Source organism: Penicillium alfredii, assembly GCF_028826965.1.
Source record: "Penicillium alfredii strain IBT 34128 chromosome Unknown utg000004l_segment0_segment0, whole genome shotgun sequence".
NCBI lineage: Eukaryota > Fungi > Ascomycota > Eurotiomycetes > Eurotiales > Aspergillaceae > Penicillium > Penicillium alfredii.
The window spans coordinates 2627550-2653465 of record NW_026622701.1 but is presented as its reverse complement, the minus strand read 5'-3'; the positions used below and the strand labels follow the sequence as shown (position 1 = coordinate 2653465).

Sequence of the window (25916 nt, the reverse complement as noted above, 5' to 3'; positions counted from 1 at the left end):
TCTAGTGACCTTGCAAACAGGGTCGAGAGAGGGGAACTGCTAGATCGAGGTGATAGCTGTATGAAAATGTGGAGATGCTGCAACTTCCACGAGTAATGAACCTTCGGCAACCTTGGCATGCGGAGAAAAGATGGCGATAGCTCACTCCGGAAAGCTTTAACTAAGGTTCAGTCAAGTAGCCGGCCTTCCGGCTGCATGTTGATAAACCCCCGATCTTCATAGTTCTTGAGAAGTGGGTCATATGTGAGCTTCTGCCCAATCAAGATGTTAATTAAACGAGCGAGACCGAGCGAGACCGAGCGAGAACGAGAAGAAACGAGCAGAAACGAAAGCGATTTAACGTAATCCACAAGCGAGCTGATCATACAAGCGACGCGGTGTAGTGAGTGCTTTGAGTTGGGGCATAAAAGAAACCAATTCCTAAGCGAGGTCAATCTTAGTTTCTTTTCTTTTTGTATATAGGCGTTATGGTGAATATATTTGGGTGGCTGGGGGTGTGGCCGGGTAGGTGGTGAAATGCATTTTTTTTATAAAGGTATTGTAATAAGAGTAGATTAATTCGGATTCGATATAATCGATATAGTGAGGCACTCGCTTGTGGATTACACTATAGGGGCTGACTATTTTTGGCAGGGGTGCCGCTATTTCAAGGAAGGAATCTAGATCAAATATAGGCTGACACAGTGGCACGGTATTAACCAACCTAATCCACAGGCGAGTAAGACCCAGATGATGTTATATTTCATCGGGAACCATGGTTGACAATATATTTTCCCTGGGCATTGGATATAAAGATACATCCTGATTGGTCGGATTGGTCCATTTAAGCTCAATAGGAACTGGTATCGTCATCACTTCGAAATGCAATGTCTGAGAGGTTCTAGATTACTCTTATTCTTGCTATCAATTCCTGTCCTTCGGTGCTATATAATGCAACGAATCGATCCAGAGCTCAAGCATGCTAGCTCACCCCGTCCCCTTTCTAAATCACCATGAGTGAACCCAAAGCTCAAGTAAACCGCTCCCCGGAGCTGACCGAAGCCTGGATCCTTGGAACAGGAACAGCTTCGTTCGCATCAGCGCTTCATTTGGTGTTTGAGGCCAAGTTACCTCCATCCAAGGTACATATTTTGGATTCCCACATTTCAATGGGTCAAGCTGTGTACCACAATGGAGATCCTGTCAATGGATACGATCAATTTGCAGCATGCTTGCCCGTTCCATCAGGGGAGCCTATAAAGCAACTTTTCGATTTGGTTCCCTCTGTCAGAGGCCAAGGAAAGAGTCTTTGGGAAGAAATTCAATCGGCAGAAGCCAAGCATGTCTCTACAAAACATGGGAACGATACCCGTTTTCTCGTCCAAAAAGATGGCTATCTGAAGGATATTGCTACAACAAAGCTGGGCATGAGCACTAGGCACCGACTAAGATTGGTGTCTCTCATGTTTAAGGGCGAGAAACGTCTAGGACGAAATCAAATACGAGACTTTTTGCCTAATTCGTTCTTTCAGAGTCCATTTTGGGCCATCTGGAGCGCACAGTATGTATATTTCTGCCCTGTTATGAAAACTTTTGGCATTGGTTTCTAAAAAGAACAAAATTTTGTGCAATCAGGTTTGGCTTTCAACCCTGGCATAGCGCAGCAGAGTTCAAACGTGCTGTCCGCGAATACCTACGCGAGTTTCACACTTTGAGTATTATAACATGTCTGGACATCACGGGATACTACCAGTTCGAGTCGATATTCCTCCCATTATACGTTTATCTTCAAAGCCTCGGTGTGGATTTCCACTTCGACACAACAGTTACGGATATTTTGACATCTGGCGAAAACAATAACAAGGCAGTTTCCCAGCTGAATCTGATTCAAAATGGATTCCCAGTGCAGCAAAAAATTGGCCAGCATGATATTGTTATCATCTCAATAGGATCCACTATCTCAGGCGCAACCAGGGGAACAAATAATAGTCCACCTGATGGACAATCGATAGAGCCAAATGACAAGCTCGACGAAAACTGGTCCCTTTGGTTGGAAATCGGCACTAAGAGTCATGCGTTTGGTAATCCTTATAATTTCTGCACTCGTCAGGCCGAATCAACACTACAGTCGTTCACAATCACTACCGCGGACCTTACCCTGTTCGATCACTTACAATCAATATCTCACAGCAACCAGGCTGGAGCATTCATAACTCTCCCAGAGAGCCCGTGGAGGCTAAACTTGTGTATCCCTTGGCAACCAGTTTTCGACCAACAACCAAGCGACATTCGCGTTCTCTGGGGAAGTGCCCTCGAACCTAGGCGCAAAGGGAAATTCGTCAAAAAGCCGATGACGGATTGCTCGGGTATGGAGGTGACGATTGAACTTCTTGGACATCTCAACTACCCTTCCTTAGTTCACCACACAATCACCATTCCACGTGTGATGCCACGAATGAGCGCTGGCTTACTTGCGCGTTCGTCGAACGACCGCCCTGGGGTTATTCCTCAGGAAACTTGCAACCTTGGTTTAATTGGACCATTCGTGGAAATTCCGAGGTATTCTTGTGTGGACGTCAGTTATGGTGTTCGGACCGCACAGTTAGCTGTGTCCCAACTCATGGGCTTGCACCGACAGCGTGATGAATCGAAGAAACCATTGATCTTCGATATTCTCAGGGTTTTGTTCTGGGATTGATTCGCCTGGTAAGGCACAGATTACCTTCTGAACTTTTATTACCAGAACAACTAGGGTAACACGTCTTTTTAAAACTTTCCTTTCCTATTTTGTAGGACTGATTTTGTGGGTTGGACTTCCAGCCGGAAACCTCCGAGAGAACTTACTTGAAATTGGACGAGGGTTTTATCGGCTTGTCATCCAAAGCATGTTATCTTAGCTACCCTCCATATTTTTGAGCCACTGGGAAGTTGGATCATATTACAAGATTGTGGAGGACCTCTGCTATAGGCATGGTTATACCACTCTGCCGAAAGTTATGTGTCGACCGGCATGCCTCGATACCTATCGGGGCAGATGCGAAGGCCGATCGGATTCATGAATCAGCTACGCGCGAAGTCCATAGTTATAAGGTAAATTAAGCGAGACTGTGGGGTCTATGTACAGTATTTATGTGGTAGAATTTCGAGAATTAAGGACTGTCCTATGTAGCTGCTCGCAGTATTGATATTAGGGTAGATCATCCGTTCGTCGGATCAGTCAGTTCGACATTATGTTTAGCTGTATATTATATTTTATATCTTAGTTCTTTGTTGAGATTTCTAAAATTCTATAATGGTTCCGATTCATAGACAAAGTTAAGAGCCAAACGACTTATGCCACATATATGCCACGTTTACATGCATGATGCGGGAGGCATATATGCGGCCAGAGAGACCAGGGTACGCTTTAGTTATGTATATAGCCGACTCTCTTGCGGGTTAGTACGCTATTTTACGGATATATCACATGATCAATACAGCGTACCGAGTAGCTCAGTATATTAAAGCGGTGGCACCTAGAATAGGACAAGCCCCCCGCCCTGGTAAGAGGAAATATTTTATATGGCAGCCCACTTCTAGCTTAGTTAGATAGAGATAATACGTTATGTTTCATTTTAAATAAACTTTGCGTCATAATTTGCTTTGCGCGTGAAGGCCTAAGCAATAAGTTTGAGTAAGCAGTAATCCACTAAGTTAGTTATATACTAGGAATCTTTTTGTTAATTACACGATCTAATAACGGTTTTAAGCTAACATAGATTTAATAACGTCATATTTAGCCATTCTTGGGGATGTGCAGCTGTGTTGGGCATTATTGCTGCTTTCGTTTACAGGGGTTTCATTAGCACTGCCAACACCTCTACCCAACTGTACTATTATATATAAGCCACCAGTCATCTCTTATAATAACTTAGACATTCTATTCAGTATCCCAAGTCATTAATGGTTTACTATTGTGTCTAGTTATGGCGTGTTGTGATCTTTGCCACAGAACCTTCAACAGCCAGAAAGCTCTCAAACAGCATACCCGAGATTCGCCAACTCATAACATTTCTTTCAGCTGTGACCAGTGTAACCGATTTTTCAACAGCCAGGAAGCTCTCAGGCAGCATAACCGAGACTCACCGGCCCACGTTCCACAACCTAAAACGCCTGTAGACAGGTTCTTCCAGTCATTCCCAAGATTCCCGTTTGACCGAACCTTGCATCCATCGGAATCTTATGCCCGTTTACAAAATTTCCATGGATGGCACAAAGGTGACCGGGAAGCCGATTATGCTTGGAAAAATTATCAGATAGCCCTTATGGAAGAAATCAATTTGTGGTTTGGATCCGCCGATGATCTCGATTCGTGGCATTCACTTTGTCGCGCTGTGCGGGTTGAGCCTCTCCCGACCACATCCTCCGAGTTCAAAAAGGTATTATGCTTGAAAAGTCTTTAAATATACGTTGTGGCTAACTCGGACTCATAGGCTGTTCGAGATATCCACGTAAATATTGTTGATCTTATTGAATGGGCTCGTCATAACGAGAGTGGTCAGGTGCACATATTTCCGAGCGTTAAAGAGCTACGCAAGTATACAAAGAAAAGCGGGAAAATATTTCCTATGATTAAAAGGTCAGATGGTGGCAATGTTGTCTTACGGTACTTGCTTCGACCCATATTTCTGCAATGAAATAATTCCCTTTTTGAGTTAGTCTAATAAAGCCTGGAATATATTTTGACAACCATCATAGTCGAGTAAGTGGTTAGTATCTGTCCTTAATAACATTGGGCGGAATCTGAGCCCGGTAGTTGGGCCTACAGCATTTCAGCTGTTGGTAAAAGGATATTCTTTTATTCTTGTTTGGACTTTTCAATCCTGATGGGTCGACATAGTGAAGATCCTATTCACCTTGTAGGAAGTTTGACTATTTAAGAGACTACACTCATTCACTTGGCCTAATAGAATGTCCTTGAAACAAATAGGATCCGAGGGGTGTGGTTGCATTGGTAAGATTGTCAATACAGGAGCTTGGATTTGTTGATATATACAATGAGCATTGCTTTTCGAAGTTAGGCTGTAGAAAAAAAGAGACAATCACATTAACATTATTATTAGTGGTCGATGGCAATATTTCGTTATATCCGGATTTGGGCAGCCTTTGATCAAGGGGGAAAAGTCATACAGGCTACTTTGGCTTATTTAAATCAGTGCCTGGTTTTATTTTCTCTTTTTAAGGTTTGCAGCTTTGAGCTAGCTACGTTTTAAACTGCTCCTCAGATCCGCCATCGATCAAATAATGGATCTGGACTCACAATTATCACATGATTTTCTTGATGCCCTCACTGGCTGTCTTAAATGATGCCCTGCTTCTTATTTTGATGTTCTGCTATACTCCCTTCGGTTACTTGTTTAGGCACGCGTAGTATTGTCTTGCTCTTTTCTTTTTCTATTTGAGCAGCCAAACAAGAACACATGCTGCCATCCCACATGTGATCAACGTGATACCAAGTATAGCGTAAATATATAGCTTGTCTGGTGATTCTGGTCTGGCTGGTGGCGGTGGAAGCATGCTTAATGCCTCTGTTATGCTTGCGTCCTCGCTTGTGGCTGGAGACAAGGAGGGTTGACTAGTCATAGTCTCCTGGGTGGTGGGGAAACCTGAGTCCATTGACTAGGCAATTGCTTGTTGGCAATGTAATTTTCGAAAATCGAGGTTCGCATTAACGGTTATATGATTGTTGGGTCTGTTTGTGCCGTCGAATAAGAAACCCTTTTCTGTAGGTAGGAAGAATTATAAGCGTTAGCATATCTCAACTACCATCACGATGAAGGACGGTTTTAGTGATATTTGGTATGAAAACCACCAAGGAGAGTGCAGGAGCATCTACACCTGTGGCTACCTTAGAGAGTTGGGGTTGTGTGAACGAGAGTCTATATCATACCAGTGGTGGGCTTCAGAAAGCTCATTCAAGTATGCCCAGGGAGAAATGAGTGAAATAACCAAGCGACAAGGCCCTCTTCTAAAGTGAAATATCGAAATAACCAACATGATTTAGATTAAATTAATCTATTAAGTTGTATATCCCATTGTATCACGTGGCTTGCTGTTTACGAGTCCAGGAATGCTGATCCCGTTAGCGTTGCTCCTATTCATTTCAACTTAGGCTTAGTTTGAGAATGATAGTACCGAAATAGCCTCCAAGATTCAAGAAGGTCTCATACCAAGGTACTTGATTCTCATTGTATGTATACTTGGCATAATAGAGTACCTAATCTTGGTAGACAGGACGCATTTTTCAACACTATGTATCTACGAACAAGTGGGTGTATTAGTTTCTACGTAGGCGAAAATTAATAGGCAGAAGCTTTCACCAAGAAGTATTACCTCACAAATCCCTCTATCGTCCTTTCCTATTCTTTCTCTACTATTGTTATCACTAGCTATACGTTATACAATTAATCGAAAACTCACTGTTTGGGGTATATTGCATGTCTATATTTATACCTCAACATGGCAACAAGATAGAAGTAGAAACAAAATTTTACAACCTCAAGAATGATCTTCTCCACAATTTTATAGGTGGCTCATAGCCCGACCAATCAAAATAGATATCCTGGTATGACAGAATACGATGTGTCAGTATTGAAAGTACAATATTTGACAGCCGAGGCCAACTGCGAAGGAACCAATGAGGGTAGTCTTTGGTTCTATACCTAAGAAAGCTTGCTGGATAAACAATATATCAATTGTCAGAATCATTATACATTTATATATTATCTGGGTAGGTCTTCTGATTAACTAAACAGTCCGATCTATATATATACGCGAAAGTTGCTCAATTTTTAGCTTAATGTTAAAAAGTATTATTAGTGCTTTTTGGACTCATAGTGTGCGTAAAGATCTAATGTCATTCGCATAGTTTTAACCAACAAGCTGAGTGGTCATTAATAATAAATCAGATCCAAGGCCATATCTAGCAGTAGAGATATATGAGATATGATCCACTAAAAGCATATCTCAGGCGACCCGTAATCATAACTTAGTTGGTGCGATAGAAGGCTATGCGGGGCTCCTAAGCTGCTATGTTGGAATGCATACAATATCAACAAAGCAAAAGCATGAAAAGACTGATCAAAATATTCGGCCAATACTAGTCAAGACCTAGAAATATTATCGAATGACCCTAGATATGGTGGTGGCTTGAGGAATATACAGACGATCATTGAGTATTCATCCTGCACATTTTTATTGATAGGTGTAAGCTAGGGATATACATAGCTGACAGCTCGAAGACAAGGGGGAGAATTTATCCCTGCCATTTGTGACCAGTCAGAGCAATCTGTCGTAATACGTAATTAACTAAGTTATGGAAACTCCTTCATACTGCTTCTACTACCCCACTTCAATTCAAGAAAGTATATTCCCTACATCTTGTGTGAATTTATGAAATATGTATAATGCACTCTTCAAGAGCTCTTTTAATCTATAGATATCGTCGTGTTTGCAGAATTGGTGGAGTATCGCTAAAGCGATTAAAAGACTTTGGTACTTAAATTTTGGGGTTTTTCTTAACTAAAATAGAGATCAGACTAACTGCCCTTAACCTTAGGAGTGACAATTCTCACCAGGTTTTATAGCCTGCCAAGTATATTCTTTACACACAGATTGAATCAAGCTATTAATCACGTTTTAATCAAGCTGTTCCTATGCTTCATATATAGCCTTTTTAAAGACCTCCTAATCTAATTTAGACCTTCTATTATCTAGCTAAGGGTATAATTAAAGAATTTTGATTTTTAAAAGTCGTTATACTAGTTCGATAGGATGATTGTCAGACGAATACGGAGGCTAGCCGATTACCTAAATCCTATAATTTTCGAACTATTCTTACAAGGTTTCTGCTATATAAATCCTCGTATTATCTTATTAGAATATCGATTATAGTTTATATATTAGTAAAAGACCTTCTTTAAGAGTATTAAGATAGGAGTTCGTAGTAATGTTTGACACGGTGAGCGGGGCGCCAGAAACGGCTCCTATTGCACCGTTTCTCTGCCACCACCGACCGCCTGCCCGACACTGCTTATTCTTTACGGTATGCTGCTGGCAACCAGGCGTTGTTCTTATTGTCGCTGATGCTGTGAACAGGATCTGACCACTCTTAGGCCCCCCCCCCCTACGTCGTACTTGGCCTCAAGCAAATTTTGGACGACTTCTCTCTGGTCCTGGAGTTGCGGGACAAAATCTATTTCAAAAACGCGGAATGGCTCCTCACAAAACCGGAGTAACATATCTTTATAGAAACTGACTGTATTGTTCGCCGAGTTTCATTTGCACTATGTTTAATCAAGTTCTGATCCGATACGCGATGTCTCAGTTATAACAAAGAAAATTCAGAATTGTCATTGTAGTCTTCTCCGCGAGGTTTTTCACCGCTTTACTCTCATAATTCTTTCTGGAACCCTCTCCAGAAACGCGCTAACTTCTTGGTAGTATTGAAGTACATTTATAAATAACAGTATAAAAATATATCGTATTAGCCTTGTATGATGTGTTTGGGTATCCAGAACAGATTTTTGTAAACATGCCAAACAAGAGGGGCGCCTGCCTGGTCAGGCTATCTGGCCAGATTTCATATTCTCTCCTTCGTTCAACCTCTCATCATACATTGATGAGTGAAGTGTATAGGGACGGTATCAGTGGGGACGAACACTTTCCTATGCGTCGTGCAGCAATGCTGGCCTTCTGATTGGGGACCCAGTATTCGGCGAATTTATAGGCAAAATTGTGCTGACGTTGGATTCATTAGAGCTTCGGAGCAAGGACGATGGCTACTAACTAATCTTTTATACGCAACACGAATTCATCATTCCACACATAGAACACAAACCACATGCCCAAGATGCCACATGGCCTAGCGTCCCATTACCTTTCTGGGGTAAAAGACACCTCCCGCCTCTGGCTTTGCCGCATTTTGGGCACCTCCGTCCCATGTTGAAACCTGAAGCCAGTCCGCGTCAACAGGGTTGTCAAGAATTTCAACACCTCTCGCGCCATTTTCGTTATCCAGTGCTTGTCTTGTTTTTTGCCAAACGTCCAAACCACCTGGACTTTTGCCATCCTTCCAGGTCGACGGTGCTGTCCCATGGGTCACGACTAGCCTGTCGTCGTCAAGGTGCAGCGTTGTCACATCAATGTCCAATTGTTTGAGCCAAACGTGCTGGACATGCTCAAACATTCGAGGAAGGTACTTTGCGGCGTAGAACTTGTCCGCTTCGGTGTTCAGCTCCTGTGACGGATAACCAGTGATCATCACAAGTTGAGCCGGGTTATTGATATCTTGATACAATGCATGCATCCGAGGTGATGCGGTGTCCGGGTTTGTGTAAGATGAACATAATGTGAGGATGTCTGCGAGGAGTTGAGTGAATTCGGGGGAGTCTGTGGATTTCTTATCCTTGAGAGTACTAAGCCAGAATTTCGTGATGGGAGGCATATTTGGAAATAGACCAAGGTATAAGCTTTTCAATATCTGAGAGATGGATTGGAATGGTCAGGGAATGGGGTCTCGGTACAACCCAAAGGCATTTATATCCTTGAAACTAGTAATCCATGTCAGCAGAGAAGGATGGAATTTGTGTCATCTATTGGATTGAGATGATCCACATGCGTCTTCGCCCCCAGCCAATAAGGTCGCCGCTTGATATGCATATCCAGAAAGAGGGCTGCAAAAGGAATAAAGGAATATGAATACCCGCCCCCTACAGTCGGGCCTTCCACAGTCTAATCATCATTCAGTTAACATTTTGGCCTTCCACCTCGTTTGAGCGCGAACTGGTGGCATAGTGGGTGGTTTGAATAGGGAAGGAAATAAAATGGTGCAATTAAAAATTACTTCTTGGTATTACCACACCAAAACCAACTTACCTTCTCTCTCTACCCACCTAACCTACCTATCTAATTTTTCCTTTTGAGTACTGCAGCAGGGTTGAATCGTCGCACAAATAGCGCCAGTACAATTTTTTGCTCCACAAGCGACAGGCTATTAGAAATGTTCGGTGAAATCAGAGAAAATATGTAGGGCGGCTCTTACTTCTGTCCTATGCATTGTCGCTTGCCCTTTGAAAATGGCTGGAAGTAAGCCATCATCTTCTTTCTCTGCTCACCCTCAACCAGCCATCTGTAAGGTTTGTACACTGCCGGATTGGGAAAAACGTCGTCGTTGTGGTGAAAATACCACGGGGACGTACAGACGTCCGCCTATGGGTGATTTAGTATCAGCCCCTTCAAGGAGGATACGCAGAGGGAAAACGCAGAGCTTACTCCCGGTGGAACAGAACGCCCTTTTGAAAGTCCAGCCGCCAGTAGGGACTTCTCGTGGAAGCCGACATTGAATAGGGGAGGAGAGCCGGAGAGCCGCAACCCTTCTTTGAGACATGCGTCCAGGAAAGGCAAGGTATCGAGAGCTTGAATCGTTAGGTCTAGATATAATATATATAATATACTCTTTAAGGGCTTTTTATATCTTTAACTTAGTAGATATTTTTTATAGGATTGATAGAATATAAATAAGTAAATAAAAGGCTCTAGTATATAAATTTATCTTTTTGAATAGAGAAGGATTTACCTCTTACTTTTAGAGAGTAATAATTCTTACCCTATTCTTATCTCTATTATCTTAGTCCTTAAATTTCTTATTTATATTACCTATACTCACCCTATGGTCGTATGTACTGGAAATCACATCTAAATGGTTTACGTAGTGATCAAGCTAAGTGAGATCACTGCCAATGCACTTCAGTATCTTGGAATCCTTATGTAGCCACTACCTTATATACAAGATCAAATGAGGCCATAGAAAAAAATATCTGAAAGCTCTCTAGGCCATTGAGAACGAGATATGAAAGACTGCTAGTTCCACGTGATCGGGTCGGTTCGGACACGGTCCGCCAACCGGACCGTCCACGATGCATATATAGTCCAAGTCTCAATTGACTGATAAGCTGGTATTTTGCTCCAAGTGCAAATAAAACCTCAGCATATTTATCACCATCTATATTCTTCCTACCCAGAGCCTCACAGAGACTGTTCCATTGAGCAGCTGCCGAGACTTACTTTCTTGCTCCAGCAAAAACTTGTCCACGTTCTCGAGATGGCCCCACATAACCCCTCATACCTCATTATCGGCGCCGGAGTCTTCGGTGTGTCAACTGCCTACTATCTCATCCAGAAGTATCCCAATGCATCGGTGACGCTGGTTGACCGAGATGCATATGATGCCGAGTCTCGCGTGGCTGCATCATGGGATTGGAATAAAGTTGTTCGCGCAGACTACGACGACAAGGTCTACTGCAGACTCGCTCTTGAGGCACAAGACATTTTCAAGTCGGATCCTTTGTGGCAGCCTTATTTCCACCAGACTGGCGTCTACTGGACGTGCCGCAGCAACTACGCCCAAAATGTGATCACGAACCACAAGGAGCTCGGCCGCAATGATGATATTATTGCCTTACCTGTTTCTGAGGCCCGAAAGCTGTACGGTGGACTTTTCGACCATGCGGACTATACCGGCGTCAAAGAGGTTCTCATCAACAGAGCTAGTGGTTGGGCCGCCGCGGGAGATGTTCTTCGAGCGGTCACAAAGAAGTGTCTGGAACTGGGCGTCAAGTACGTGGCAGCTGATGTTGCCACGCTCGAATTTGATGGCCGCAGTTGCACGGGTGTCAAGACAAAATCCGGTGAGATCTTGTCGGCCACACATGTTATCGTCGCTGCTGGCGCTTTCACGCCTACATTGCTGGAATGGAGCGCTGCAAAGAGCGGAAATACCGGTCTCCGTGCGGGCGAACGAATTTTGGCCGCTGGCATCACGACGGGAATGGCACAGCTGAAGAGGGAGCAATATGAACAGTTTAAGGATATGCCTGTTGGCTTTCAGGGTTACACACCCGATGAGGGTAAGTAGCGTGAGATATTTGCATGAACGCCGTACTAACCTTTTCCCAGGCAAGCCATTTATTGGTAGCCTCCCGCCTACCAAGGATGGGGAGCTCAAGTGGTGGGGGTCCAAGATCTTCAAAAACACTCGAGAAGTACTTCCTGGCCGCTACCTTTCTTCTCCTCCACCTACACACGACTACAATCAATGGAAGGTACCGGGTCCCCTTAAGCAGGACATTATTGAGTCTAGAAATCTATGGTACGGACCAGAGAGTGCGGATTGGGAGATGACGAAACATCGGATTTGCTGGTGAGTACTGCTCAATAAAATAACAGCTGAATAATATAACAATCGAAATCTAACACTCACAAGGGACGCTTTCACCACCTCATCTGACTTTATCATTTCGCCTCATTCTGCCTCCAAGGGACTCTACGTTGCAACCTGCGGTTCATTCCACGGCTTTAAGTTCTTCCCCGTTCTTGGCAAGTACATCACACAGATGCTTGAGGGAGAACTGGAGCCTGAATTGGTGGAGAAGTGGGCTTGGGATAGACAGCGATCTGATTCGTCCCAAAATGTCGAGTATCCGAATTCGGAGATGAAGCATCTCTTGGGGGTTACAGCGAAGCTGTAGGGAAGCTCCAAGGGACTCTTACTTTAGTAATTTAGATCTCAATCATCTTGTTATTGAAAGCATGAATGCAGTCAGAATCCATGGTCGACTTTGTTTATATCAGGAATGAGCCCCTGAGGTCGGATCTGCCGAAGAGCTTGAGAAGAGATTCTCTCAAAGGGGCCTCGCAATACTGTGAGACCATCTTATAGTAATGATGAGATATCCTGCCCATATATCTTAATAATACCTAAACAGTCTAATATCTGCATATATCACTTGCGGATCATTGCCGAAAGGTAACCGCAGTACCATGAAGGCTGAAGCACGTGGGGGTGTAACATAATACTAAAAAGTTGAATTCTGCATAGGATTCAATGAAGTGAGAAGGTTGAAGCTATCCGGGCATTTGGGATACTGTGGGATCGACACTACCACTATGCCTGTCGAGGAAGTCAATGAAACTGATCGACATCCCTTTTCATCGACGTTGGAAGATTCCAAAAGGGTAAAGTTAGAGAGAGCTAGTGTGGATGCTATATATAGTTTCCATGTGATATAATTATAATGATCAACAGGTGTTCATCCGAAACTGCCAGTCTTTACTCTGTATACCAACGCGAATTGTCGTCTCGACTTTAGGCGATGCTACTAGATCCTTAAGCCATATTTCCCCCTCAAAACAATCCGTGGGACTAATCTATTCGCTAGCTGGCCACTGTTTGACGAGATCAGCGACCGGTTCACCAAATACCCCTCAATCTATCTTACCAACTACACGTCACTATCAAGACATCATGCGATTCCTCATCCCGATCGCTCTCTTCTCCGCCCTTGTGTCGGCAGATGGAACCTTTAAAATGCTCGCCAACTGCATGGGTTCGTCTCATACACACGATGATTACCCTGTCGGGCCAGTGTTTTGGATTTGATACCAGTCCTGATCATTTGTAGTTTGATGGTGACGATGATGTAAACCTCTGCTGGTCTCCGGACGACCACCGCAACACTCGCTGTCAAATTTTACTCGGCAGCGGCTGCGTGATTTGAAGGGAAGCGCGAAAAAGCTCAAGGTAAACAAATCCCGCAAATTCCGCCTCTCAATAACTAACTTGATGTTCCTCATAGGTCGTTCCGCATGGTCTGCAATGCAACTACTAGAGCTTCTAGGAATATCAACCAAACGAGTTAGGGTATGGGGGTTATTATGGGTCGTGCCTTTTGCTTCGCAGCTTAAAAGCTCAGACTCTGTTGCCATTTGCTCTCGTTTTGCTTTTCGCCTGTCGGATATAGCACCTTGTGACAACATTCATGGACTGGACGTGGGAGTGAGCCCGGAAATTTCGTGTACTTGCTTCCCAGGGAGGCTCTCTCTCACTTCGCTCTTTTGTCTTCATCTTCTTTGGCTCCCAACCCAGTATTTCCGTTTTTGAACGGGAAGTCTTCTTCTCTATACCCTTGGGTCGTATCTATAGATGTACGAGTTATTTATAATCACTGCAACCACAGTATTGAAATATCGTCGGTTGATTCTCTTCTCTATTTTTTTGAATCTCTTTACACCATGGCACTCTCAATGATTCCAAGCACGCACACACACACACACACACACACTGTATGACCTACTAGGCCGAGGGTGTATGAGTCGTAGGATGCTCAGATGCCGGGCGGATGCTCGAGGGAAGCCTCGCTGATAAGCCAATCTCCAGTTAACTCCGATCTCTATCACCATGAATAATGACGCTTCAAACCCACGCAGGACGCCCCAGAATAAAAGTCCCATCTTAATCTGAGAGACAGCTCCTTTATATTGCAATAAAATCGTTATAAAAAGATGCCACCAACTCCAAGTCAGCTCAACGCTCAGCGCTGTCGAGAATTCGTCTCTACTCTCCACACGACACCATATACCGCCATCGACCCCTCGCAAGTGAAACTCCCCTCTCCATTTGTGGTGTGTATCATCGGAGGCCGAGGCGCCGCTGGCGGCGGTCTTGCTCGCGCCTACGCCCGTGCAGGCACCTCCGGACTCGTCCTCGCCGCCCGAAATCGCTCCGCACTCGAAGAGACTGCCAACGAAATCCGCTCAATCAACCCGGCGACCAAAGTCATCGTTGCCGAATGCGATATTACCTCAAGTGATGCCGTCGAGGCGTTGGCCCACACCACCAAAGCCGAGTTCGACGGACATCTCGATGTCGTGGTAGTCAATGCCGGCTACACGGGTCCAATCACTGACGTCGTGGAAGAGTCACCCTCGGACTTTCAGACGGCTTTCAACGTAAACACCGTGGGTGCTTTCCATGCGGCTCATTTTCTGCTGCCGTTGCTTCTACAGACCGAGTCTGGAGCACGGAGCTTCGTTGCGATCAGCTCCATGGCTGTCCCCATCGTGACTGGGTTTGCTGCTCACTCTCATTATTGTGCCAGTAAAGCAGCGCAAGCGCGATTGGTGGAGCTTATCAACGAGCAGTATGCGAGTCGGGGAGTTTTCTGTGCCAGCGTCCACCCCGGAGGCTTGCGGAGTGAACTCTCGAAGGACGTGCCGAAGGCTTTCTTGCATTGTAAGTACTTCCTCATAACAGGATTCTCCTTCACAGCGCTAACTTTCAAATTAAATAGTCTTGTGTGATAGCCCGGATTTAGTTGGTGCCTTTGCTGTCTGGCTGACAAAAACCGGCGGATCGCGACAGAAAGAAGTCTTGAATGGCCGTTTTCTTTCCTGCAAATGGGATGTGACTGAATTGGAAACCAGATTCGACGAGATCCTGGAGAAGGATCTGCTGAGACTCCGGGTTGCTGTCGATTGAGGCGTTGGGTTGCCCTGTGCGTAAACCGACATTGCTTTCTTCTTGGATACACCCTTTGGCCGACTGGGCAGAGATAATATGACCTCAGGGCACTGCGGGGGAATGCGTATGTCTCGGGAAAGACCATGAACAGTCATTGCTGCCAAAATTCCTCTTACTTAAAACATTTGTAAATGATTGTAGGTAGAGCCGATGCACGGATGCCCTCAACTCGCACTGACATGTCGATTCATCCTTCCAACAACAAACACTTGAGAACCATGTATCTCATGATCCCCGATAGACTCGGCTTATCGCCATTGGCATTGATTATGAACAAGCCAGAAGCCTATCAGGTCCGCATTTCCGTCAAGTTAGGTGGGTCCGACTAACATTTCCCCTTCGAGTATGGATCTCCATCGATAACTATCGCGATCCCGAGTGTAGGACAAGGCGATGGTCACCAATCACGGCGAAGTCCTTGGGATACAGCTTGCTGGAATGATCACATCTCTTTTCAAAACATCTAGCTTGGTCTTGGTAGCTTGGCAGGGTTCCATGGTATAAATTCAGCTCCATCCACGCTCTCAGAATCCGCATCCGCTCTTCATAGTTCCTTCTATTCTCACTGAACTTCGCTTTAAACATCACAATTCCAAAGCTACTTCAATATTGAGTCTACCACCATTATGGGCGACTACCAGCCAGAAATTATCGCTCCACTGGCAACAGCCACGGTCGAAAAGGCAGCCGAGCCCACGGTTGCCGAGGCACAGAGTGGCGTCCTCTATCGCCAGCTTCGCCAGAAGCCTCTGAACATTGTCGGGGGCAGAGGAAGCTACCTACTTACAGATGATGGGCTTGAAATCCTCGATGCAACTTGCGGGGCAGCTGTCTCTTGTCTGGGCCACAGCGATGAGCGTGTGCATGCGGCCATCCTGGAACAGCTGAAGAAGATCCCCTATTGCTACTCGTTGTATTTCACCAACAGTGCCGCAGAAGATCTTTCCAGGTATTTGGTTGAGTCTACGGGGGGAAAGATGTCCCGCGCATTTATTGTCAGCTCAGGTAAAGGGCTTTGTGTATTTTGAAGATGTCGACGACTAACAGTTTCTATCGATAGGAACCGAAGCCGTGGAGGCGGCGATTAAGATGGCAATTCAATATTTTACGGAGGTGCCAGTCCCACAACCTAAACGGATCAACTTTATTTCTCGCAAGCAGTCCTACCATGGCAATACGCTCGGATCTCTCGCTGTTGGTCATCACGTTGCCCGCCGAGCCATCTATGAAGGGATTATGTCGAAGAACATCCACCACGTCTCTCAATGCTACCCCTATCGTGGAATGATGGCGAACGAAAGTGTTAAGAGCTATGTTGGTAGATTAGCACAAGAGTTGGAAGACGAATTTCAACGCCTTGGCCCCGATACTGTGTGTGCCTTTGTCGCAGAGACTATGGCGGGTGCTGTGAGTATACCCAGAAAGCTTGATTGGACTGATTACTTTGAGTTTGAAATTCCATGTTTACTAACATAAAATAGACATTAGGATCTGTTCCTCCTTTGCCTGGATATCTCAAGGCCATGAAAGAAGTCTGCGACAGACACGGAGCCTTGTTTATCCTCGATGAAGTCATGTCTGGAATGGGAAGAACGGGAACGCTCCATGCCTGGGAGCAAGAAGACGTTGTTCCAGACCTGCAAACCATTGCAAAAGGCCTCGGAGCAGGATATGCCCCGATCGCAGGGCTGCTGATCAACCGGCATGTCGTTGACACATTGACCAAGGGAACGGGAGCATTTGCTCACGGCCAAACATATCAAGGCCATCCCGTTTCGTGTGCCGCAGCATACAAAGTGCAGAGGATCATACAGGAAGATAATCTCCTGGAAAATGTGCGTGCAATGGGGGAGTATCTTGGTCAGCTTCTGCACGAGCGACTAGCCAACCATCCCCATGTGGGCGATATTCGTGGCCGTGGTCTGTTTTGGGCTGTAAGTCTTCTCCTCTATTGGATTAATTTGGACTATCGCTTATTTTCTCCAAGCTTGAATTTGTTCAGGATAAGAATACGAAGCAGCCGTTCCCTCCTTCTAGGGCATTGGCTTGGGCTCTTCATACTACCGGGTTGAAACCACAGCATTCAATCTCCCTGATGCCTGGCAATGGTGGTGCCGATGGTATTAATGGTGATCATATTATTCTGGCGCCACCATATACCACGACGCGTGCTGAAGTGGATTTGATCGTTGATCGGACGGCTCGTGTCATTCAAGAGGTTTTAGGATGAGAGTCTTTTTAAAGACTGCTATTGTCAATCCAATCAAGTCTCTGTGAGTTTAATGACAAGGGAATGGATATAGCCGATGGATCTTGGTATGTCTGAATGCGAAAGATCCTTCTCAAAAGATTGGTGGAAGGATATTTTTTTTATTCATAAACTCCTAAAACCGACAACTGTTTCTTAACCCCGTGGCACTCCACCTTATAACTCGATGTCAAAAAAAATGTAAATAACGGGGGGCAGATAGCTATTTTCTAGTATAACAATAACTAGAACAACAATGGAGGCCAAGCAGTGTATTTTAGGCAAGGCTGTAGCAACTAAATAGGAAAGAGATATACAAAAGATGTGGGGTTTCCAATAGTAGATACTGTTGGCGCGCTCCGGAGATACGTGAAGCAATACGGTCGCCTTCTTAACTCCATTTACATCCGAGGGTCCTTTGGGAGACAGTCTTGACCCACAACTCTATATATAAAAGTAAACAAGCTATACTATACCAGAGAACATCACAAACATTAGAGCCTTTTATTTCACGAGGTGATCAAAAAGTCAGCCAAAAATACCAAAGAATCTTCACCGAGCCCGATCAGGTCGACCTCGAACACACACCCGATTTCGACGAACAGCCTTCCATTCTTCGAATTGAGATGCCTGACATTGCCGAATTTGTCCGTCTGAACAATGCACCGGCACACCTGTCCTTTGTTGCAGACCACCACGACACTTACCCCTACATCACACCCACAGGATCAGAGCTATCCGGCAAATCTATTCTGATCACCGGTGCCTCCAAGGGCATCGGGCGCACCACGGCAATTCGATGCACCAAGGCCGGATGCTCGAGGATTGTGATCGCAGCCCGCTCCCAGCCCGGCCTGGGCGATGTGGTGAAGGAGATCGAGGAAGAGGCTCGTAAATCCAACCTCGAGACACCCCATATCCTGCCACTGCAAGTCGACGTGACCTCGGATGAATCCGTCCGTGCCGCCGCCAAGGTTGTCGATGAGGCATTCGGAGGCAAGCTGGATATTCTAGTCAACAACGCAGGTTATCTACCCGAATTCAAGACCGTGATTGAATCGGACCCAGCCGAGTGGGTGAAAGGCTGGGATGTCAACGTCAAAGGAACCTTCTTATGCTGCCATTACTTCCTTCCATTCGTCTTGAAATCGGAAACGAAGCTTGTTATCAATCTGTCGTCGGTCGGGGCTCATACCTTGACATATGGCGGGTCGTCGTACCAGGCGTCGCGTTTTGCAAATTGTCGGTTGACCGAGTTTCTGGCCCGAGACCACGAGGACGAGAATCTTATTGCTATCTCGGTGCATCCCGGTGGGATCAAGACCGATATGCGCGACAACTTCCCCGAGATGCTCCATTCTGCTCTGGTTGACGAGCCGGCCCTCCCCGCCGATGCCATTATCTGGCTTGCTAAAGAGCGGCGGGAGTGGCTGAATGGTCGATTTGTTTGTGCGACTTGGGACATGGAGGAGCTGGAGGGCAAGAAGAATGAGGTTGTCGACCGGGATTTGTTCAAATTCCGCATCACCGTCTAAGCGAGGTCTAGATTTGGGTGTGCAGGATGTCTGCTCGCCTTTGCAATGAGAAATATTGCTTTTGGATATAGCAATGTATCATTATTCGAGGAGTCTTTAAAACACACATAATCATCATAGCCATGAAGAGATACCGGTGAGGTGTGGCTTGGACCCGTAAATACTATCTCAGTCGGCTTTCATCTACCACTTTTTCTTTCTGTAGATATCGCATACTACAAGGGATTTTTCCCGTCTTGGTGGCAACAAGACCAGTTCCAGATAGAGCCCTAAGGATTATGATTAAATAGGCAGAAAAACCAATTTGTCGTTTAGATCCACTGCTCAAAACATTCTCTCGCCTTCGCAAGCCTGGAATCAACCACTCGCTCCATACAACAACTTCCATGATTCATTATTTGTTGCATCCTCCGTGAGGCCGCCCAGCAGCGGCACAGGGGCCAAGCGGGGTGCTTTTGCTATCAGGATCACAGATGGCCCAGTTGTCATCAGTCTCGTGGGTCATCCAGCACCAATAGTCACCCTCATTGTAGTCATCAGCAGTGATCCTGCCCTCCTTGCACGAGGCCCGTGCCACGTAATCGCCGCCATTCATCAGTTTGCAGCCAGGCGACTCGGTGGATCGCTTGTCCAGGGCGGGAGCACCGGGGCCTAGTCGAGGGGCTATTAGAAACACATTCGACACGAGCATTGGCGGCTAGAGAGTATTCATCAGAAGCGCTTGCGGCAATCGAGACAGCCTGCGCACTGACAAGGAGGATATCCGCGTTGAGCTGCATGTTGGAGAGGCAAGTGAACCATTCCCAGAATGACAAGTCGATTGATGGTGGAAAAAAGGTCCAATCCCAGATATGCTCTCCTAGCGGCTATCAATAGCCGAGGGATCTAAGGTCCACTCAAATCGGCGTTCTTTCTCGGTTCTCCCCAAAAACTTTTGTCTTTGCGAATTGGCGTTATAAAGTCGGCTCTATCTACCATGACAATCTGCTCCGCGGCTGGTCAGCTAGGGGAGATGCGGTCGAGGAGACATTAAATCCCAGCAACGGAAGCAGATCCTGCTACCTGCTTGAGGAGAGATTCGTCACAATGATTTAAGGGGCCTTGCAACTGTGTTGGGCCTTCACCAGCAGTTTGCTGAACAAAATAGCGTCTTCGATGCTTGCTGTTGATCTGGTGCTCATTAGTCGCTAAGTACCAACGGTCATCTCATGAAAAGGCCAGACACGTTTGTGACATGATTTCAAGGGGAGGTTCCTTTTGCTTTGTTTGGGTTGGGGGAGCGAAGAAGACACGAGTTCAGCTGGAGGGGAACGAGTCAACCCTGTGGGCGCTAGACGCGAGCTCAATTTTACTCGGCCACCACAGGCCAACTGAATGAGGCAGGCGTTCTTCATTGAAATAAATAAAATAAAATAGAACAACAAAAAGGAACATTCAGAATCTAAAGGGGTCTTATCACGCACGGAACTTGTAGGGAGCACAGAAAGGCGGAAATTCGGTCGAGCGTTCTCCAAATATATACTTCTAGAATGAGCATGTCCGCTAGTCAGAAATATGGACTCACTAAGACTCTCCATCATTGACGTGGAGGCCCTTGTTGATATCATGTCTCTATGTTGTTGAATAATTTGACCCAAAAAATGGATTTATATTGACGCCCACAAAAGAGAGGCCTTGGGAATACAACCTCCTATGATTCCAGAATGCTGCAACAGACAGTTTCGTCATAGCAGCAAACATGCGAGAAATGTAATTTTAAACCCTCATTCACCCAAGATAGCACAGCCTTGGCAAGACTATGAGGCCAAAAGAAGCCAAGAGCAGCTTTTCAGCTCCAGGCACCTATTCATCCTCTCAACAACCACCCCATCTTACTGGGTGAAGCGAATAACGTAGGGACACGGCTGCTCCCCGAACCCCTTGATGCTATTCTCCTGGACCTTGTTGACGCGATCGTTAGGAGCATTCCACATACGATCGCCCGAGTCCCTGTTGAGTGTTAGCAATTCTTCGAACGCAGCATTTGCACTGAAGAAACTCACATCATCAGCCCAACATGGTGGATGCTTTCGGTGTCCTTGCAGTCACATTTGCCACCAAAGAAAACGGCGTCTCCGGCCTTGCGCTGCGAGTAGGGGTATTTCCTATAAAGTCAGTTCGTCAGTACTCGAGACTCGATTCAAACTGGAAAAAAAAAAAAAAAAAAAAAACCACGCACTTGTACCCCAACTTCTTCTCCGAAGCACAGTACATGGACGACGTGACGCGCAGCTCCTCGCTGAACAGGTCCCGGCCCGTCACCTTGCAGACGGCCCAGCACACCAGTCCTGAGCAGTCGTAGCCCACATCGCCGTACTGGTAAGGGGGCTGGTCATGACTGGGACCTTTGCAGGAGCCACCACCCCAGGCGTAGGGAGTGTCCTTGGCCGTCATGGCGGTCGAAAGGATCTTTTGGCCGACGTCCGAGGCCGTGTTGTTTGATGGGGCGGCAATGGCACCGGAGACCAGGCTGGTCAGGAGAGCGGCGGCGAAGAACTTCATGGTTGTCTATCGGAAGACTTTTGACTTTTGAGAGAATGTAAAGATGGAAGATGTGTTTGAGATGTCCTTTAATCCAGATATCTGGGTGCAATGGGCGTTATTTATGTTCGAGTTGAGTGTTGTGGAGATCTTGAAAAAGATACATTGTGGAGTTGGGAACTTGTCGATCTAAGGCTATGCAACATCGTATTCAGATCCAGTGGCCGGGAAGCCAAGAGAGTCGATCAGCGTCTGCAAAAGTAGGGACAGAGTCCGACGTATCGTCTGTGCAAATGAAATTGATTAAAACACTTCGATCACACATGTGCACTGCCATCTCTTGAGTATCGCAGATGATGCAGACTGACAGCGCCGAGTATAGATCACGAGGTTCAGTACCTCGTGAACACATTATTGAGCATCGAAGGAGGAACAAAGTCAACCGACCAAGGGGCAATGAACACGAGAAGTGGAGGGCCAAGATCGCTTCGGTCAATCACAGCCGGCATTCTCTGGGAATAAAGTGTGGCTGAAGGCTTGGGGATCGGCATTCGTGTTCTCTCCGATAATTTTAGCACCTTCGCTCTTTTGAAACTTGTCCCTTTCCAGCAGGCTTGGCAGCCGATGCCCCGCTCGTCCTTAGACTCGTCGAATGCCACTCGATCGGGAAATCTGGAAATCAGGAGAAATCAGACGTGCATCCCTCGCTGCATATAATGCACGTGATATTTGTGCCTCAGGCAGAAGAACCCAACCTAATATCCACGCTAGCCCAAAGAGGAAATGCTACTCGGGCTTCTTTTCATTGGCGGACACATCCATCATGTGATTCTCTTCAAGTAGACCTGCGGGGAGTCCAGAGTATCTTCCTCTGCGGATCCTCGAAGACAAGTCTCTGAAAGCTCTCATTCGATGTCTCTCTACAGGAAACGGCGTAGATAGCATGCCTCGCGGAGAAGGATTCTCACGCTCGCGGACTGGTATGACGGCTCGACCCAGCAAGAAAGCAGAAGAAAGCAGGCACTGATATTTGGAGGTGGGGGGTGCGAACAGGGTGTCTTCAGTGCCGCAAGAAGCACCACAAGTGCGATGAGATCCGCCCCGCATGTTCATTCTGCGTATTGCGGGACGTAGACTGCAGATATCCCTCGGGCCTGAAATGGATCCGGCAGACGGAGCCGATGCTCTCGAGACACAGGCCTCGTTCTAAAGAGGCCCGCGAAGCCTGGTCTGATACTGACCAGATCGGCAGATTGCCAACACTTTTTGTGGATTCTGTATTTGGATGTGCGGAGGAGCAATCGGCCTGGGAATACTGTAGGTGTTGACACTATATCCGAGTTCGAGAACTTGACTGATCAAAATTGCTTTTCGCATACTCAGATGTCAGGCTCGTTTCGTCGAATGTGCCTGCATTGGATGGCCCTGATAATCCTTACCGACAGCTGTCGATCACGGCCCTCTCGTCGCCGGTTTTGCTGCACACTATTCTATGTATAGCCACAGAGCACATGCTCAATTTTGGATTCGGCAGCGTTTCTCTAGCAGCAAAACGGCAACAGCGCATGCTGAGAACAATTGGACAGAAACTGTTGGGAGTTCACGCCGGAGATCCCAATGCAGGGGCTATCGTCGACTACCACAACCATGAACACGAGGCTCTACTCGCTGCAGTGGTCCTGCAGGGTATCGTAGTTGCCCAGACCCCGGATGGTGTACTGGAGCCTCATGTCAAGTGCGCGTCATTCCTTCTTCAGACACTGGGTTTCTTCCAGAACATCCCACAAAACCCTCTTACTCGCATGGCTGTGCAGCGCTTTGCCATGGTCGACTTGATGCTGGCCATCTCCCGACAACGCCGGCCCTATGCGCCTGGCGACTTCATCATCTACCAGCCGGACCCGACGCGGTGGGACACCATCGAGCCATCCTTCCACAAAATGACCGGATGCCCCCAGCCGTTGATGTGTTTTCTCGTGCGGATATCCCATCTAGCATGCGACGTGGACGAGCGACATGAGCACGGTACGGCCACGAACGACATTTTAACTGAAGCATTGCGTCTTGACAGTGAACTGCGTGCATGGGGCTGTCAATACACGGGGAATATCCCCCAAGACGAATTGCGCGCGCCGCTAGATATTCTCACCGAGTGCTTTTACTGGACCGCGCATCTGTTGCTCGCGCGCCGCGTCTTTCGAGACGCAACCTGCTCCCTTCGAGTCCAACACCTGGCTCACACCTGCTTCGGACTCATGGATCATTTGTCTACCGGCTGTGGTCCGGATTCTTCGCTGCCGCAGCCTTTTTATCTTGCAGCGCGAGAAGCTATTACGCTCCAAGATCGCAATTGGGTGCGTCGCAAACACGCGTCGATGACCGCGTACTATCGAGAGCCGCAGCGCAATCTGGCGATGGAGCTTACGGAAAGGATCTGGGACACGACTGATGGGTTACGAGGACTGGGACCTGATGCGGTGACGGCAAATGATGAAAGTGCGCTTTCTATGGCGGATGGGTATATTAAAGCGCTGGACAGGGAGTCCTGTTTGTTTATCTTCTGACACATAATTTTTCTGTGACCTTTTCTTACTGAGTCGTTGTAGTCCTCGCCGTCTCAAGTCACCATTTCTTTTTTTTAGTCCGGGTTTAGTCGGCAACTAAAGCACCCCTGGAAACTAAAAACCACTTTTAGGAATTGACGTGAGGGCAAGACCCTTCCATGTGAATCAACTTACCCTGCTAGGAACACCATTCCCAGATAGGCAGCCGGACAAAGACCCTGGAAGTATGAAATCATGCGTGTTTACTGTAGTCCAAAACTTGCCCTGAGTGAAGACTCGACTCCCACTGCGGAGTTTCTTCGGAGCTTTCCGTTGCTGTTCGAACTATTGTTGAACGGGAGCGACCTTGACATTGTGAGATTGTGTTTTGAATTCGAACCGTCGAAGATCATTCGGATGTTACGGAGGTGTGCACGGTGGCCATTGTGTGACGTGCGGACAGGAACCCAGGATTGCCGTGTCCCCTGAACGACTCTGACGCGACCAATCAGACGGAGCAAAAAAGAAAAAAAAAGCGCAAGATCCAAGACTACCCAAACCCGGGGGGTCGGCCGGGCCCGCCTGAATGCCTGAGACCGGATTGCAACCGGTCTGGAATGACCTGTCATGCTGGCAGCGCCAATCATAACCAGCGCCAGGGCGGGTACCTGAATGGGGTGGTTCTTGTCTCTCCTGACAGTCCACACCCTCGGGGGGTTCCGTGGGTCTCGGTGTCACGGTCCGCTTATTGGCCTGCGCAGAGTGGTTCAGCCCCCTGGAACCTTGGACCATAAGAGGTTCCTGAAAAACCAGGAGTTGAGACTGGAAAGACTGGAAGAATTCGAATCGCCTCAGGATAGGGGAGAAGTAACAAGTCATTAGCAATTAGCAAATGGAATAGATAATTAGTAGTCAGGGTTGGGGGAAGAAAAAAAAATCAATGCCTGACCATGTTCCGGTGGACAGGAGTGCCGGTGTTTCAGATCCCCACGGATCTCACGTGGAGGTTGCCGTTCGGCGGCATTTGGCGACGATCAGACGGCTGTGGGATGCGTGAAAAGAGTTTGCGTTTTGTCGACGCCACGATGCCCTTTGCCCGGGTCTCTCCAATGCCCACTTTTTCTCTCTGCGTGTCGCACAATTTCCAGTGTGGGACAGACTTGGTGGGCGAGTACAGCGCGCAAGGAGAGAGACTGACCGAGAGGCTTGGGATTCTGAAGGTGCTTGGGCGCATGCAGGCCGATGCAGGGGCCAAAATAACCAGGATGGTCAGCCTCTCTGGTTCTGTGGAAAACAACGCGCCCTCGAGGTGTTTGAATTACGACATGATGCATTGCCACGGTTACCGGAACAATAAGAAATGATAGACACGAGTAGAGAGAGTGTGTGTATATGTGTAGACAGAAAGAGAGAATGAATGAAGCCCAAGTAAGAATCGAGGCCCGGTGTTTGGCCGGAAGCGCCCCACGAGGCCAGGTGCGCTTCTCCGTGCGTAGTCAGCATCTCCTGATCTCCTCTTCTTCCTCTTCCTCTTCCCTCTCTTTCTCTGTGTGTCTCTTCATTCCTTGTTATCTCATTCTTTTTTCTTTTTTGCCAGGTCGATCGTTTCACTCTTTCGCGACGACCATCTCGCTCTTTCTGTCCCGTCCTTTCGCTTTCTCGAACGGTATTATCTTGGCACCGTTCTCCGTTGA

The 25916-nt window shown here is 46.8% G+C and overlaps 9 protein-coding genes across 9 annotated transcripts; 6 read left to right on the top strand and 3 right to left on the bottom strand.

Moving 5' to 3' along the window:
* Nucleotides 1-992: 992 nt before the first annotated feature.
* Nucleotides 993-2677, top strand: NUU61_002646 (oleate hydratase; the record flags this gene model as incomplete). Its single annotated transcript, XM_056653228.1, has 2 exons — nt 993-1540; nt 1615-2677. The coding sequence occupies 2 exons, from the start codon at nt 993-995 to the stop codon at nt 2675-2677; spliced, it is 1611 nt and encodes a 536-aa protein (XP_056514295.1).
* A 6204-nt stretch (nt 2678-8881) lies between these two features.
* On the bottom strand, nt 8882-9463 carry NUU61_002645 (uncharacterized protein; the record flags this gene model as incomplete). Its single annotated transcript, XM_056653227.1, has 1 exon — nt 8882-9463. One exon carries the CDS (start codon nt 9461-9463, stop codon nt 8882-8884), a length of 582 nt encoding a protein of 193 aa, XP_056514294.1.
* A 1656-nt stretch (nt 9464-11119) lies between these two features.
* On the top strand, nt 11120-12545 carry NUU61_002644 (NAD(P)/FAD-dependent oxidoreductase; the record flags this gene model as incomplete). Its single annotated transcript, XM_056653226.1, has 3 exons — nt 11120-11924; nt 11974-12217; nt 12281-12545. 3 exons carry the CDS (start codon nt 11120-11122, stop codon nt 12543-12545), a joined length of 1314 nt encoding a protein of 437 aa, XP_056514293.1.
* Nucleotides 12546-14358: 1813 nt separating this feature from the next.
* On the top strand, nt 14359-15334 carry NUU61_002643 (SDR family NAD(P)-dependent oxidoreductase; the record flags this gene model as incomplete). The annotated part of the gene is made up of 2 exons (XM_056653225.1): nt 14359-15088; nt 15147-15334. 2 exons carry the CDS (start codon nt 14359-14361, stop codon nt 15332-15334), a joined length of 918 nt encoding a protein of 305 aa, XP_056514292.1.
* A 668-nt stretch (nt 15335-16002) lies between these two features.
* On the top strand, nt 16003-17606 carry NUU61_002642 (uncharacterized protein; the record flags this gene model as incomplete). The annotated part of the gene is made up of 4 exons (XM_056653224.1): nt 16003-16303; nt 16437-16778; nt 16865-17310; nt 17364-17606. The coding sequence occupies 4 exons, from the start codon at nt 16003-16005 to the stop codon at nt 17604-17606; spliced, it is 1332 nt and encodes a 443-aa protein (XP_056514291.1).
* Nucleotides 17607-18250: 644 nt separating this feature from the next.
* On the top strand, nt 18251-19159 carry NUU61_002641 (SDR family NAD(P)-dependent oxidoreductase; the record flags this gene model as incomplete). The annotated part of the gene is made up of 1 exon (XM_056653223.1): nt 18251-19159. The coding sequence occupies one exon, from the start codon at nt 18251-18253 to the stop codon at nt 19157-19159; it is 909 nt and encodes a 302-aa protein (XP_056514290.1).
* A 394-nt stretch (nt 19160-19553) lies between these two features.
* On the bottom strand, nt 19554-19938 carry NUU61_002640 (uncharacterized protein; the record flags this gene model as incomplete). The annotated part of the gene is made up of 2 exons (XM_056653222.1): nt 19554-19810; nt 19836-19938. The coding sequence occupies 2 exons, from the start codon at nt 19936-19938 to the stop codon at nt 19554-19556; spliced, it is 360 nt and encodes a 119-aa protein (XP_056514289.1).
* Nucleotides 19939-21030: 1092 nt separating this feature from the next.
* On the bottom strand, nt 21031-21700 carry NUU61_002639 (C40 family peptidase; the record flags this gene model as incomplete). Its single annotated transcript, XM_056653221.1, has 3 exons — nt 21031-21148; nt 21202-21303; nt 21378-21700. The coding sequence occupies 3 exons, from the start codon at nt 21698-21700 to the stop codon at nt 21031-21033; spliced, it is 543 nt and encodes a 180-aa protein (XP_056514288.1).
* A 1138-nt stretch (nt 21701-22838) lies between these two features.
* Nucleotides 22839-24243, top strand: NUU61_002638 (transcriptional regulator family TF; the record flags this gene model as incomplete). The annotated part of the gene is made up of 3 exons (XM_056653220.1): nt 22839-22882; nt 22932-22996; nt 23063-24243. The coding sequence occupies 3 exons, from the start codon at nt 22839-22841 to the stop codon at nt 24241-24243; spliced, it is 1290 nt and encodes a 429-aa protein (XP_056514287.1).
* Between the last annotated feature and the right edge of the window lie 1673 nt (nt 24244-25916).